The sequence below is a fragment of the Lissotriton helveticus genome, chromosome 3_2, assembly GCF_964261635.1.
Source record: "Lissotriton helveticus chromosome 3_2, aLisHel1.1, whole genome shotgun sequence".
In the NCBI taxonomy this organism is placed as follows: domain Eukaryota; kingdom Metazoa; phylum Chordata; class Amphibia; order Caudata; family Salamandridae; genus Lissotriton; species Lissotriton helveticus.
The window spans coordinates 484923159-484936542 of record NC_136062.1 but is presented as its reverse complement, the minus strand read 5'-3'; the positions used below and the strand labels follow the sequence as shown (position 1 = coordinate 484936542).

General features: G+C 49.2%; 1 protein-coding gene across 6 annotated transcripts in view; it reads left to right on the top strand.

Moving 5' to 3' along the window:
* The window catches only part of CKAP5 (cytoskeleton associated protein 5), a 722261-nt gene extending 714607 nt beyond the window's left edge, over positions 1-7654 (top strand). For all 6 annotated transcript variants that reach the window (XM_078684427.1, XM_078684424.1, XM_078684429.1 and 3 more), the window contains 2 exons: positions 5684-5838; positions 6942-7654. In XM_078684427.1, coding sequence (XP_078540553.1) covers positions 5684-5838; positions 6942-7184 — 398 coding nt within the window. In that variant the 3' untranslated portion in view covers positions 7185-7654. The remainder of the gene's footprint in view (positions 1-5683; positions 5839-6941) is intronic.
* The last annotated feature ends 5730 nt before the right edge of the window (positions 7655-13384 follow it).

The following is a 13384-nucleotide window of genomic DNA, read 5'->3' as shown; positions in this document are numbered from 1 at the left end:
GAGCGTTCAGGTCTCCACTGGGGCCATGACCCACACCTTCTGTCCGGGTTGAAGCTCTACCAGAGTGGCATTCTGGTCATACCAGCGCTTCATCTCCTCCTGGCTGGCCTCCAGATTCGCCTGAGCGAGTTGACTGAAGCGCCTGGTCTGGTTCCTGAAGGCCAGCATGTAGCTATATACTTCCTGGGGAGTTTCCTGGGAGATTGCTCCCAGCCTTCTTTGACCAGACTCTGAGGTCCTCTGACCAGGTGTCCATAGAGAAGCTCAAAGGGACTGAACCCTAGAGATTTCTGTGGCACCTCACGGTATGCAAAGAGTAGGCATGGCAAGAGGCATGGCAAGAGCACTTACGCCTCATGGGTTCCTCCAGACCCATTGTCATGTCTTTTAGGGTTCGTTTGAACCTTTCAACCAACCCATTTCCTTGGGGGTGGTAGGGAGTGGTGAACTTGTAAGTTACCACACACTCCTGCCACAGGGACTTCATATACTTGGAAAGGAAGTTGGTCCCTGGTCAGACACTACCTCGCGAGGGATTCCTACTCGAGAGAAAATTCCCATTAGTGCTCGTCCCATCACGGGGGCATTCACTGTCCTCAGAGGTATGGGTACCGGGTGGCATGGCCGACCAGGATAAACCTGTTGCCCATGGCTGTCTTGGGGTCCAGCGGTCCCTCAATGTCAATCCCCACTCGCTCAAAGGGGGTAATGACCCCAGGATGGCTGGAGAGGAGCCTTATGCTTCCTCCCACTCTTTCCACTTGCCTGGCAAGTCTGACAGGTCCTGCAATGAGTGTCTGAACTCGTGCGCATTTGGGGCCAATGAAAGTGAGTGACAAGCCTCTCAAAGGTCTGGTTCTGCCCCAAATGCCCTGCCAATGGCACATCATGAGCCAGCCCCAGTAGAAAGGCTCTGAACTTCCGGGGTACCGCCAGCACACGGGCTGACCCAGGTTTAGCAACCTTAGGCTCAGTATACAGGAGACCATTCTCCCAGTCGATCCAATGTGATCCTGACTGATCACCTGCTGCCTTGTTTACAGCCTGTTGCCACAAGCCCTCAAGTGAAGGGCATTCATTCTGCTCCCTGCAGAATTCTTCCCTGGAGGGGCCTTCTTCCTGCTGCCAATGGGTCAGCTCAGGCAGGTCCCCCAGTTCAGCAATCTGTTCCCCAGTAGGCTCCAGGGCATCCCCCCTCAGGGTCTACCTCCTCCTGGGCCGTGGGAATTTCAGGGGCAGGTTTCCCGCGCCCCATGCCTCTTCTCTCTAAGGCAGGCTCCTGGGCCTCCCTCTGAGGCTCCAGGTCCTCTTGAGCACCCCTTCTGGCTGCCATTGAGACCAAGGGACCTCAAGAACCTCCGGCCCATCTCTATGCTCCCCTTCCCGGCCAAGATCATCGAGAATACCGTCAACAGACAGCTAACCTGATACCTCGAAGAAAACAGAATCCTTGACCCTTCCCAGTCAGGGTTCCGCAGCAACCACAGCACAGAGACTGCCCTCATTGCCGCCACAGACTACATCAGGACCCTGCTGGACAACGGCGAGACCGCAGCACTCTTCCTCCTAGATCTCTCTGCCACCTTCGACACAGTCTGCCACCACACACTACGCGAACGCCTCCACGGCGCAGGGATCAGAGTCCAGGCTCTGGATTGGATCACCTCCTTCCTCTCTGGCATAACCCGGAGTGTCCGCCTCTCCCCATTCTGTTCCAAGGACTCCGAGATCTGCGGCGAAGCTGTTCAACATTTACATGGCCACGCTCGCACACATAGCCCGACAGCACAACCTCAACATAATCTCCGCCAACAACACTCAGCTGATCCTCTCCCTCACCAAGGACCCCATCATCGCCAAAGCCAACCTCCACGAATGAATGAAGGCCGTTACCGACTGGATGAAGACCAGCCTTCTGAAGCTGAACTCTGACAAGACAGAGGTCCTCATTCTCTGCTCCAACCCTTCAGCCTGGGATGACTCCTGGTGGCCGACTGCACTGGGGGCAGCCCCAACACCCACCGACCACGCACGCAACCTGGGAATCCTCCTCGACTCAACGCTTTCAATGACCAAGCAAGTAAACGTCCTCTCCTCCTCCTGCTTCAACACCCTCTGCATGCTCCGCAAGATCTACAGGTGGATCCCGGCAGATACAAGAAAGACAGTCACCCAGGCCCTCGTCAGCAGCAGACTCTACTACGGAAACGGCCTCTACGCGGGACCCCTGACCAAGCTCACCAAACGACTACAGCGCATCCAAAATGCCTCAGCACGACAGATCCTCGACGTGCCACGGCCACATCATCCCCCACGTGAGAAACCTGCACTGGCTCCCCTTCAACAATAGGATATCCTTCAAGCTCCTCACCCACACACAAGGCACTCCACAAGACCGGCCCAGCCTACCTCAACAGACCGCTCTCCTTCTACACTCCCAACCGCCAGCTACGCTCTGCCGACCTCACTTGCCACCGTCCTGTGCATCCGAAGAACAACCACCGGTGGGAGATCCTTCCCCTACCTCGCCGCCAAAACACCCTCCCACTGAGCCTACGACAGACCCAAGATCTGCTGACCTTCAGGAGGATACTCAAGACCTGGCTGTTCGATTAGTAGTGCCCCAACCCCCCCCCCCCCCCCAACCCCCCCACCCGTCCCCAACACCTTGAGACCCTTGCGGCTATGTACTGCGCTTTACAATTGATTGATTGACTGGGTGGTCATGCACTACCAGTCAGGCAGACCCACCATCTTCAAGTGAGTACTCTTCTCCACCTTTTCCCAAGCTGCGCTCTCTAAATTGTTCCCCAACAGTCGGTCAACAGGCATGGTGGGCCTCTCAGCTACCTGAAGACTACCAGAGACCCCCTCCCACTCAAAGGGGAACCTGTGCCATTGGACAATGGCTGTGTAAGCGGCAACAACTCGTCAGAATGCATGGGGGACAAACTGCTCTTTAGATACCAGGTAACACCTGACAGCTGTCACACTGGCTCCTGTATCTCTAAGAGCCTCCACCTTGTGGCCATTGATGGTCACCCGCTGCCCATATTTCTTAGTGTTCCTGGGCAGTTGGTTTTCTGGGACCGCCTCACACTCTCCTAAAGAGACCAGGGTCATCTGTGCGGGACCCCATCCACCTTGGACATCAATCTCCTCCACCCCAAGGCTACACTAGCCATCTGCCGGGGCAGAGCACCAGTGGGTGCTGTTTTTCCAAATAGGCGGCATCTGGGATCACTCTCCTTGTGACCCAGGTCCCCACATTTGTAACATTTCAGGGGGCCCCTGTGGAACAGGACTACGAATCAGGACCCCTTGCTTCCTCTCGGGAGGAGGTTGGGAACCTTTCGGATGGTTCCCTTGGACTACTTTTGGGCCCTTTGCGGAACTCCTTTTGTTTACCCTTGTCCCCCCTCTCTTCTGCTGGGGACCCTGCCCACCTTTGCCTGAGTCTCCCATGTGACCCTTGTGGACCCTGGTGCTCACCCAGCGGTCCGCCTCCTCAGCAAGCTTCCAGGGTTAATTAGCTTGCTATCTCCCATGTAATCAAATCAGAGACCTTGAATTATTATTGTAAAACTATTTGCACATTTTGTAGCACTCTTATCTTGGTGTGTAATGTAAGTATAAAATAATGGCTTTTTGTCATAGGCTGTGACCTTGTAGCAGTAGAAATGCACGTCCCTCCTCTCCACTGCACCAATCAAGATTCAGTTCTGTGGCTCTCTGGTTACACATAGAGCTCTGCAGTGCATTACCTAATAAAGGCTTTGTAATGACCGTCGGTGCATTTCCCACTAAGTACCAACTTTTTAAATTTATTTTTCATTGCGCTGCCCATTATTGATGGTTAAAGACCTAAAAAAAAGTACAGAATAGTTTGGGGCTTATTTCTGAGAGACTTGCATCGCCAGAGGAAGCATCCCAACCATACCCATGAGATGGTCAAAGTCACCCTGCGTAGCTTTCCATGGCCTCATAGATATGGAGTAAAACACAGCAGCGCAAGTCACTGCGTTGCCTCACTCTGCGTCAAGGTGATCCATGGGGTTTCCACGCAACACCTGTGGATTTTGATGCTGCCCCCGATTTACAAAATCAAGTAAACCTGTGGCAGCTCCAAAAACACTCCTCCCCAGCAGAGGCATAACGGGGAGAAATTCTTTCTTTCATTTCTCCTCATTCTTTCCTCTTTCCATCTGTGCTGCATTCTGCAGCTCAAATGGAAAGAGTAAAACACCTCTTGGGATTTTTTGTGAATGAAGGTGCCCCTTCCTGTACAAAAATGGTCCGACCTATGTTGGTGCTATACAGCAATTTGTGCGCCAATGCAAGGGAATAGGACAGACATGCACCGTATTTCATAAATATGGTATATTCCAGCCCTTTCACATTGGAATAGGGCAGCGCAGCAAGAAGACTTACGGCACTCTATACGCCAATTCCTCATTAATAAGGCCCTTTGTATTTAGCTACATCTTTGACTACACCCCCACGCTCACTAACCCTTGGTTTGCTGAACGCTGTTTAATTTGTCCCCCGTCAAAATTATTTGCTGTGGAAATTTGGGGCCTTTGTTGATAGTTGTTAAGGAGTACCAGGTTCTATAAAGTTTTATCAGGAGGGGTCGTTACAACTAAAACCCCCAGGGTCTCAGCATCAAAATGTTTGACGGCCTCTGTTCTGTGGTGAGGTATCTTCAGTTAGACAATCGACCAGAAGGAGCTTTACCAAAAGTAATTTGTTCTTTACTTCGATAGCCTATTCTAGACAATTTATCCTTTTACATTGTGACCATGGCGCATGCCTTTGAGTCCTTACAGGCTGAATAGAGACTTCGAGGCAAGCAGACATCAACAGTACAGGTTTTTACATTTTTTTTTTTTTTTAAATGGGTGGTCCATATTTTTCCTCGCTAAAATTTGGCGTTTTGATTTGTTGTATTGCAACCTTTGTATAGGTGAGGAGTCTCCAGAAAATAATATTGAGAATAGGAGAATAAACCACTTACTACATTGGCTATAATCTTGGTTCTGATGGATAGTCTGTCTTCTTGCCAATCCTCCCCCTCCCAAACTCTAATATGTGGTTGATAGGCAAATGTGTTTCTCTGCCTGACTGAGTTTGAAGTTAGGCCAAGTTGATATTTGGAAGAGCACTGTTTTGGGCGGGTTGCTTTCAATTTGCTATGCACGTGATAACCAGGAGTCTCGCTGTGGACAATTAATCTGCAGAAAAGCTTTAATAAAGGTTAGGACCTTCTTATCATTCATCCTTCACGATTATCAGATTTGTTGTTTTACAGTCCAGGAAATAGACTAGAAATCTGGTGTGCCACTTCTTTTCTCCATGCAAATGTCACCTAATTAAATCGAAGCACTGGATGCTGAAAGGGTTTGTTCATCGGTTGGAGTTGGGTGTTCATGCAGTGGTATGTGATGGTTCCAGGCCAGGACTATGTCATTGAATCTAGCAGTATAACTGTTCAGTTTGTCCAATGGTTCAATAAATCATTCAGATTTGTATAGTGCGGCTGTTTCACCTGTGAGGGTCTCGAGGCGCTGTTGCTTCTTGCTGAAAACTGCATGTCATCCAACTAAGGGACTCTTGGTGTATTAAGTAACCCACAATAATTTCAAGATAATGTAACTGTTAACAAATTCTTTTTTTTCTTTAGCAATTTCTTCTCATTTGGCAGAGGTGACTTGTGCCCCTACCTCTACCAGCACTGTGACACATATGTCCAATAGTAATGGCGAAGAGCTGGGGCCTTCGGTTTATCTGGAGAAGTTGAAGATCCTTCGTCTACGCTGTGGTCTTGACAATGCAAAGGTATCACATTGCTAGGGCACTGCAGAGAGCTGAAATGATCCCTGAATTTCGTACCTGTTACATGGCAATACAAACGAGTTTGGGGGGTGAGGGATTCTTGTGGTAAACCTTTTTGCTCTACCTGCAAAGCATTAGGCAGTCATGCTTTTCAAGGCATTTCCAGATGTGAAGGTGAGGATTCTGAAAGTAATATTAACAGCATCTCACTTGTAACATACACACATTTTGAATGTTTCCTTTCTACAAACATTTGCCCAAACAGCTGTCTTAATTTTTCGATTCAAGTACTAGCCTGGATAGTGCTGCTGCTCTTCCTAGAAATATAGATGTTTCTCCGTTGCAAAGTTTCTTTTTTCCTTTGGAAATAATCCTTTGCTAGCGGACTCTGAGCTTGAGTTACTTTCTGAACTTGTATCGTCTTGCTACACTTGTTTCTATTGGTAGATTTCCTCCAGGCACCAGCACGTCTGCTGATGAGAGTTCAAAATACAAATATGTATTCAGTTTACATTTAATAAATATTAGATATTTCATAACTCAAACAAACGTATTCCACATAGGCAACTATTGCTGAAAGATTGAAAAGCATTATTTGGTGGCAGCTCTTCCAAGTATTCTCTGGGCCAGTCCCTTTCTCCACTTAGCGTTAAAATGATATTAAAGTAAAGTTGGACTTTTAATGGAAGTCGATGCAAGGACTATGGCTTAAGAAGAGTAGTTAATCTTTCTTAGATACGTTATCAATCAATGCATTATGCTCATTGGTTTCCCCCATATAAAGAGCCGCACCATGGTCTAGCTGAGCATTGGCAGTCTAGCAAACTGCACCATTCAGGATTTGTGGATTAATCTTGATTAACACAGATGAGATGGAATACAGTGTTTTGGTACCAGTTGTGTTCTGTTGCCCAAAGGTAGCTGATTCTTCCCAGTATGGTTAGACTCCTTTAGGACAATTCTTTTCAGTCTGCATTCTGAGCTATGCAATTTCTTAGAACTAAACAGGAGTTAAAAGGCCAGGTTTCTTGTGGATTTCTGCTATCTATCTCTTGTGGTGTTAAAATTGTCATTTTACAAAGTTGCTTAATTTCTTGCCCTCACAGGAAGAACGGCCACCTGTTTCCACCCTGCTTTCGAAAACCTCCGTTCCTGCTGTTGCTTCATCCACTGACATGCTTCAAAGTAAACTTTCGCAACTGCGTGAATCCAGGGATCCGTATCAGCATTTGGACCTGGACTCTAACCAGACCCTCTCTACTGGTGTCACTAGCACTGCTGCTTCCACTGCAACAAACATTGACGAATTGAAAAAGAGACTGGAAAAAATCAAAAGCAGTCGCAAATGAAATCCGGCTTCTAGGGGTTCTCGTGCTGCTCGGCGGTCTCATAATGTACTCGACTAGCAACCTTCATAGTAATTGGCCCTGTCAGCCTGCTGTAAACAAACTGGTTTATGTAGAAATCTGTGGGTTCTGCGAGAAGTCAAGTTTATTGTGGCACAAGTTTATGTAAATATTCTTCTCTTTGAGCTTTCTCAAAGAGTCTATCAATGTATGTTTGTGTACAGACTGTCAAATCTGTCTTTTCTCCTTCTTTTAATATCTCATCCGTTTTGTTTTTAAAAGCGTTGTAAATTATATTTTCATGGTTCTTATTTTTTCAGCATCCTTCTTTCTGCTGATCTTGCTTTTTTGTTCTTTTTTAAAATTTTGAGACGTACTGTAACTCTAGACATGTTGGTTCTCTTTGGAATCGAATGGCATGAAATAACTAATTTAAGTGTTATTTTTTGTAAATAAAGTTTGCATTAACTACAGCCCTTGTAACCAAAGCTAAACGGTTTGTTTTCTTGATGCATCTTTAACACTGCCAAATCTATACAAGTCTTGCCACACTTGGCTTGTGGTCCAAGTGGTTTAGCAGTGAGCACCCGCCTACGACTATCTTGTGTAACTTCTCCAAACTGGCTCTGACTGTGCTTCAAAGTTATGATGTATAATGTGACTATTGTCTGCTACCCTCCCATTGCATACAACTTTAGTATATCTAACTCTTCCCCCATTGTCACTTACCAACGTATTGCATACCACTGTCCTAGCTGACCTACTAATCTTTGGTGCTCTGATGAATATTTCTAACTGAAGATTTTTCACACTAAGAATATTCCCAGATTTCAAACTGACAATTTTCACAGCAGTACTTCCAGGCACCATGTGGTTCTGCTAGAACTGTTACCCCCTGGATATGACAGTGCAGAGCCACATGAAATCACCACTCCTGCACACTAATATACCCTATCAATCAATCCTCAATCATGGATTTTGTAAAGCGCACAACTTACCCGCAAGGGTTTCAAGGCGCTGGGGGAGGGGGTAGCGGGGGGGGGGCAGGGGAGGGGGAGAGCAGCAGCAGCAGCTAGTGGTTGAAGAGCCAGGTCTTGAGCAGTTTCTGAAGGCCGGGAGGTCTGCGGTCTGTCGTAGGTGGAGGGCGTTCCAGGTCCTGGCGGCACGGTGGGAGAAAGATCCGCCCCCAGAAGTGGTTCTGTGGATGGGCGGGACGGCGGCCAGGGACAGGTCGGCGAAGCGGAGTTTCCTGTTGGGTGCGTAGGAGAGTCTGTTGTTGAGATAGGCTGGGCCGGTCTTGTGGAGTGCTTTGTGTGCGTGGATCATGAGTTTGAATGTGATTTTTTTTTGTCGACGGGGAGCCAGTGCACGTCTCTTAAGGTGCGGGGTGATGTGGTCCAGGCGTGGGACATCTAGGATCAGGCGTGCCGGGGCGTTCTGGATTCTTTGAAGTCTGTTGAGGAGTTTGGACGGGGCTCCGGCGTAGAGGGTGTTTCCGTAGTCGAGTCGGCTGCTGACGAGGGCGTGGGTGACGGTTTTTCGTGTGTCCGCCGGGATCCATCTGTAGATCTTGCAGGGTATACTGAGGGTGTGTAAGCAGGAGGAGGAGACTGTGTTGACTTGGTTGGTCATGCTGAGCTTAGAGTCGAAGATGACTCCTAGGTTGCGTGCGTGGTTGGTTGGGTGGGGGGGCGGGTTTCCCAGGGAAGCTGGCCACCAGGAATCGTCCCACGCTGAGGGGTTAGGCCCAAGGATGAGGATCTCTGGATGGAGAGAAGCCGGCTCAAGCTGAACACGGACAAGACAGTCGGCGACGTCCTTCATACCCTGGTGCAGGTTGGATTTGGCAGTGAGGGGGTCCTTGGTGAGGGAGAGGATCAGCTGGGTGTCGTAGGCGTAGGAGATTATGTTGAGGTCGTGTAGTCTGGCGATGCGAGCGAGGGGAGCCATGTAGACGTTGAACAGTGTCGGGGTGAGGGAGGATCCCTGCAGGACGCGGCAGATGGTTTTGGTGGTTCAGGATTGGAACGGGGGGAGGCTGACTCTCTGGGTTCTGTCCGAGAGGAAGGAGATGGTCCAATCCAGGCCTTGTCTCGGATCCCTGCGTCGTAGAGGCGTGTGCGTAATGTGTGGTGGCAGACGGTGTGGAAGGCGGCAGAGAGGTCCAGGAGGATGAGGGCTGCTGTCTCACCGTTGTTGAGTAGGAGTCTGATGTTGTCTGTGGCGGCGATGAGGGCGGTCTCGGTGCTGTGGTTGCTGCGGAAGCCTGACTGGGAGGGGTCCAGGATGCTGTTGTCTTCTAGGTAGCGGGTGAGCTGGGTGTTGATGATCTTTTCAATGACTTTCGCTGGGAACGGAAGCAGGGAGATGGGTCGGAAGTTCTTGAGGTCACTCTGGTCCGACTTGGGTTTCTTTAGCAGGGAGTTGATCTTGGCGTGTTTCCAGCTTTCAGGGAAGGTAGCGGTTTCAAAGGAGAGGTTGATGATGATCCGCAGGTGGGGTGCGATGAGTCTGTCAGCTTTGTTAACGATGTGGTGGGGAAGAGGATCAGAGTGGATGGTGCTCATGGTCTTGATTATGTCTTCGGTGCACACTTTGGTCCATGTGATCAGAGGGTCGTGGTTGGTGGGGTTTGGGGTGTTCGTCGTGGCGGGATCCGTAGGGTTCAACCAGGGGTTGAAGCTGTTGTGGATGTCTGATCTTGTGGTGGAAGAAGGCGGCGAGGGTGTCGCACAGGGCTTGTAATGGCGGGATGTCGTTGGTGCCGGAGTTAGGATTGGAGAGTTATTTCACGATGTTGAAGAGCTCTTTGCTGTTGTGGGAGTTGTTGTCGAGGCGGTCTTTGAACGAGGCTCTTTTGGTGGTCCTGATGAGGTGGTGATGGATGCGGATGGCATCTTTGTGGGCTGCGCGGTTGGCTGGTGTTCTATCGCTGAGCCAGATGTTTTCAAGTTTCCGGCAGGTGTGCTTGGAAGCCAGGAGCTCCGGTGTGAGCCAGCTGGCTCTCTGGCTGGTGTCTGTCGGTGGGTTGTTTTACTGGTGCTATGGTGTTGGTGCAGTCTTCGATCCAGAGTCTGAGGGTGCGGGCCCCCTCCTTGGGGTCGGTGGGGCTCGTCGGTGGGTTGAGTGTGCGGTGTGTTTCCAGTAGTTCCTTGGTGACTTTGCCCCAGCGACGGCGGGGGATCTGTAGGGTGTGGTGGTGTCTGACTGTTTTCTGGAAGGTGAAGTGGACGCAGTGGTGGTCGGTCCAGGTGAGCTCGGAAGCGTGGCTGAAGGCAACGTGTGGGCTGGAGGAGAAGATGGCATCGAGCGTGTGGTCGACGATGTGGGTCGGGGTGGTGACCATCTGTTTCAGTCCGAGGGTAGCGAGGTTGTCAATCAGAGTGGAGGAGTTGCTGTCGTCGTTGTTGTTTTCCAGATGGTAGTTCAGGTCGCCGAGCAGGATGTAGTCGGTGGATGTCAGTGCGTGCGTGCTGATGAAATCAGCGATAGAGTTGCAGAATTGGGGACGTGGACCGGGTAGTCTGTAGGCGAGGGTACCTCTGAGGATGGTCTTGGGGTCCGTGTGGATCTTGAAGTGCATGTGTTCGGCGGTGGTGAGGGTGTCGTTGGTGTTCGTGGAGACCTTGATGGTGGTCTTGTGGATTATGGCAATGCCTCCTCCGACTCCGTTGGAGCGGTCTCTGCGGGAGATGTTGTATCCGTCGGGGATCTCCACTGCGATGTCTGGGGTAGAGGCTTCGTTCATCCAGGTCTCGGTCAAGAAGGCGACGTCTGGTGATGTGGTGGTGAGTAGGTGCCAGAGCTCTATGGCGTGCTTGCGTGCAGAATGGGTGTTGAGCAGGATGCAGCGTAGTCGTTTGGGTTCCGTTGCTGTGAGTGCATCGGAGTCGTTGATGCAGGAGAAGTTGCAGTTCCGGCAGGAGAAGGGACTGTGAGTGCGCTTGGGTGCGGACTTGAAGCAGTTGAAGGTCAGTCCGGGGTTGAGAACGATGAGAGTGTTGGCGTTGTAGCGGGCGTCACGGATAGTGTGGGGGCCAGGGTTTCTGGCGCTGGGCCCGTACCAGGCGCGGACGGGTGCAGATGGGCTTGCCTTGCGCGCGCCTTCGGTGCGCCAGCGGTACGGCCGCTATATAGGAGAGGTGGGGAGGGAGGATCAGCTGGGTTGGCACAGCAGCAAATGGACACGCGGGGGTGGGGCTGCAGGGGAGGCAGCGGCGGGAAAAACTCAACGCGAGGGCAACTTAATCAGGGGAAAAATCCTTTCCAGGCACACAGAGCAGGATACAGAAAAGAGCAGGCACAGGCACACAGGGTACAGAAGGGAAGAAACGGGCAGGGGCACAGGCACACAGCAGCAGGAAAAGCGGCAGCAACGGCGCAGGACGGAGGTCAGGTGCGGGGGCACCAGGAGCACAAGTCAGCAGGCAAGGTGGCAGCAGAAGCCACTAGAAACTCCTTGCAAACAAGAAGGGAGTAGTTTCTGGCAACCGCATAAACATGACAACTTTGTTTCCATTTAGAATCGGCACACTCTCAGAGTTACACATAAAGAATAGACGGGGGTTTCAATAAAAGGATTTATTGAACAGTCTAGTTTCTCGTGTAAGAGATATGAGCTGTTACAATCGTAAGACAGTATGCAAGATATATTATGTACAGCATAAGCAGTAGAAAGAAATACTGCACTAGCATTATCTTCTAGCTATGACACATATATTCATGTGCATAAATAACATAAGCTAAAAATGCGAGTACTCATAAGATACTTCTCTAACTAGTTCTACCCCAGTGTACCTAACCTAGGTGTAGTACAAAGTAAGAAGTAGTTGATGTATTCCATAGTATGGTATGCTATAGTCTGGTAGAGTATAGTATACCACGTTTGTATGCCAAGAGTCTCTAGGTTCTAGTCCGCTCCATACCTTGAGAAAGAGAGAGGTGGGAATCTCTTTCCGGGTCTCGCACTCAAACACCCCGTGAAGGGAGTCAGAACACCGAAAGCTGGATTCTCTGAAGGCAGGGATGACCGCGTCTCTTGTCAGTGCGTCAGGCTGGGACACGGGCTCCTCTAAATACGAGGTCTCCCCCTACTAGCTTGGGCAAGGGAAGGTATATTTATACCTGGTAGGTGCCTTGGAAAGTTAGCATTGACGTAAAGTCTGGCAAAGGAAGACGTCCGGAATGAACCCTTCGGAATAGCGATTCATGCATAATAAATGAGTTCTTAGAGAAATCAATAATCCTGTGCTAGGGGAAACTCCCAAGAGCTTAAGGGTCTGGTTTCTAAGAACTCGTTGTGACTGGGTGGACAGATTTAGGTGACCATGCCTGTATTTGGATAGCATGGCTAATGCCTAAATAAGGATTGGGATCTTATGCTTATATAAGGGCAATGCGAATTGTGCCTATATGAGTACATGTTTAAGGAAAACCTATATACGGACACCTAAAGCGGAACACAACACCCACTCCACTTTCGAATGAACGATACTAAATGCTAAACATTAAACTGAGTACCACATGTTGCAAAAAAAATTGTAAAAGAATACTAAAAAGTTTAAAAAAAACTTTTGCTAAACATGTAATGCAAAGGTACTGTATATTTTAAAGCAGTTTTTCATTGTAAGCATATATCTGAAATTAATGCAATATGAATGAAAAATATATACATATGACAAAATGGTTGACAATTATTAAAAAAACAAAGCCATTTCATAACATGGTACTTAAATGAAAATGTGGTGAATAAGGTGACAATGTGTCCCTGGAAGTGTTCAAAGAAGTGTGTTCTATATGAATAGTTCTACTGTAAGCAAATTGAATTGACATGTGTTTTCAAATTTAGAAGAAAAGTCAATTTTAGGAAGAGTTCCAAGGTTTTTTATGTTTTGAAAATATGGAGGCCAAATTCATTGCTTCCCTGTTACACTTCGAGCCAAATCAAAGTCAGTGAAGGGGTCTGGTGTAAACATGAAATCATCTACTCCTGTAGACAAAAAATAGTCTACCCATGTCGGTGATAGTTGGAATACCTCGTTTAGAAGGTTAACTGCAAAGAGATGTGAAGCATCGGTTTCAGCATGGGATGCTGCAGCAATGTTTGCGTCCATTGTTACCTGTGTGCCTGTTTATCCACCTTGTACCTCAGCAGCAACAGGAAGTGTCTGCAAGATCTCAACGAATGCCGTCATCGGGATTGG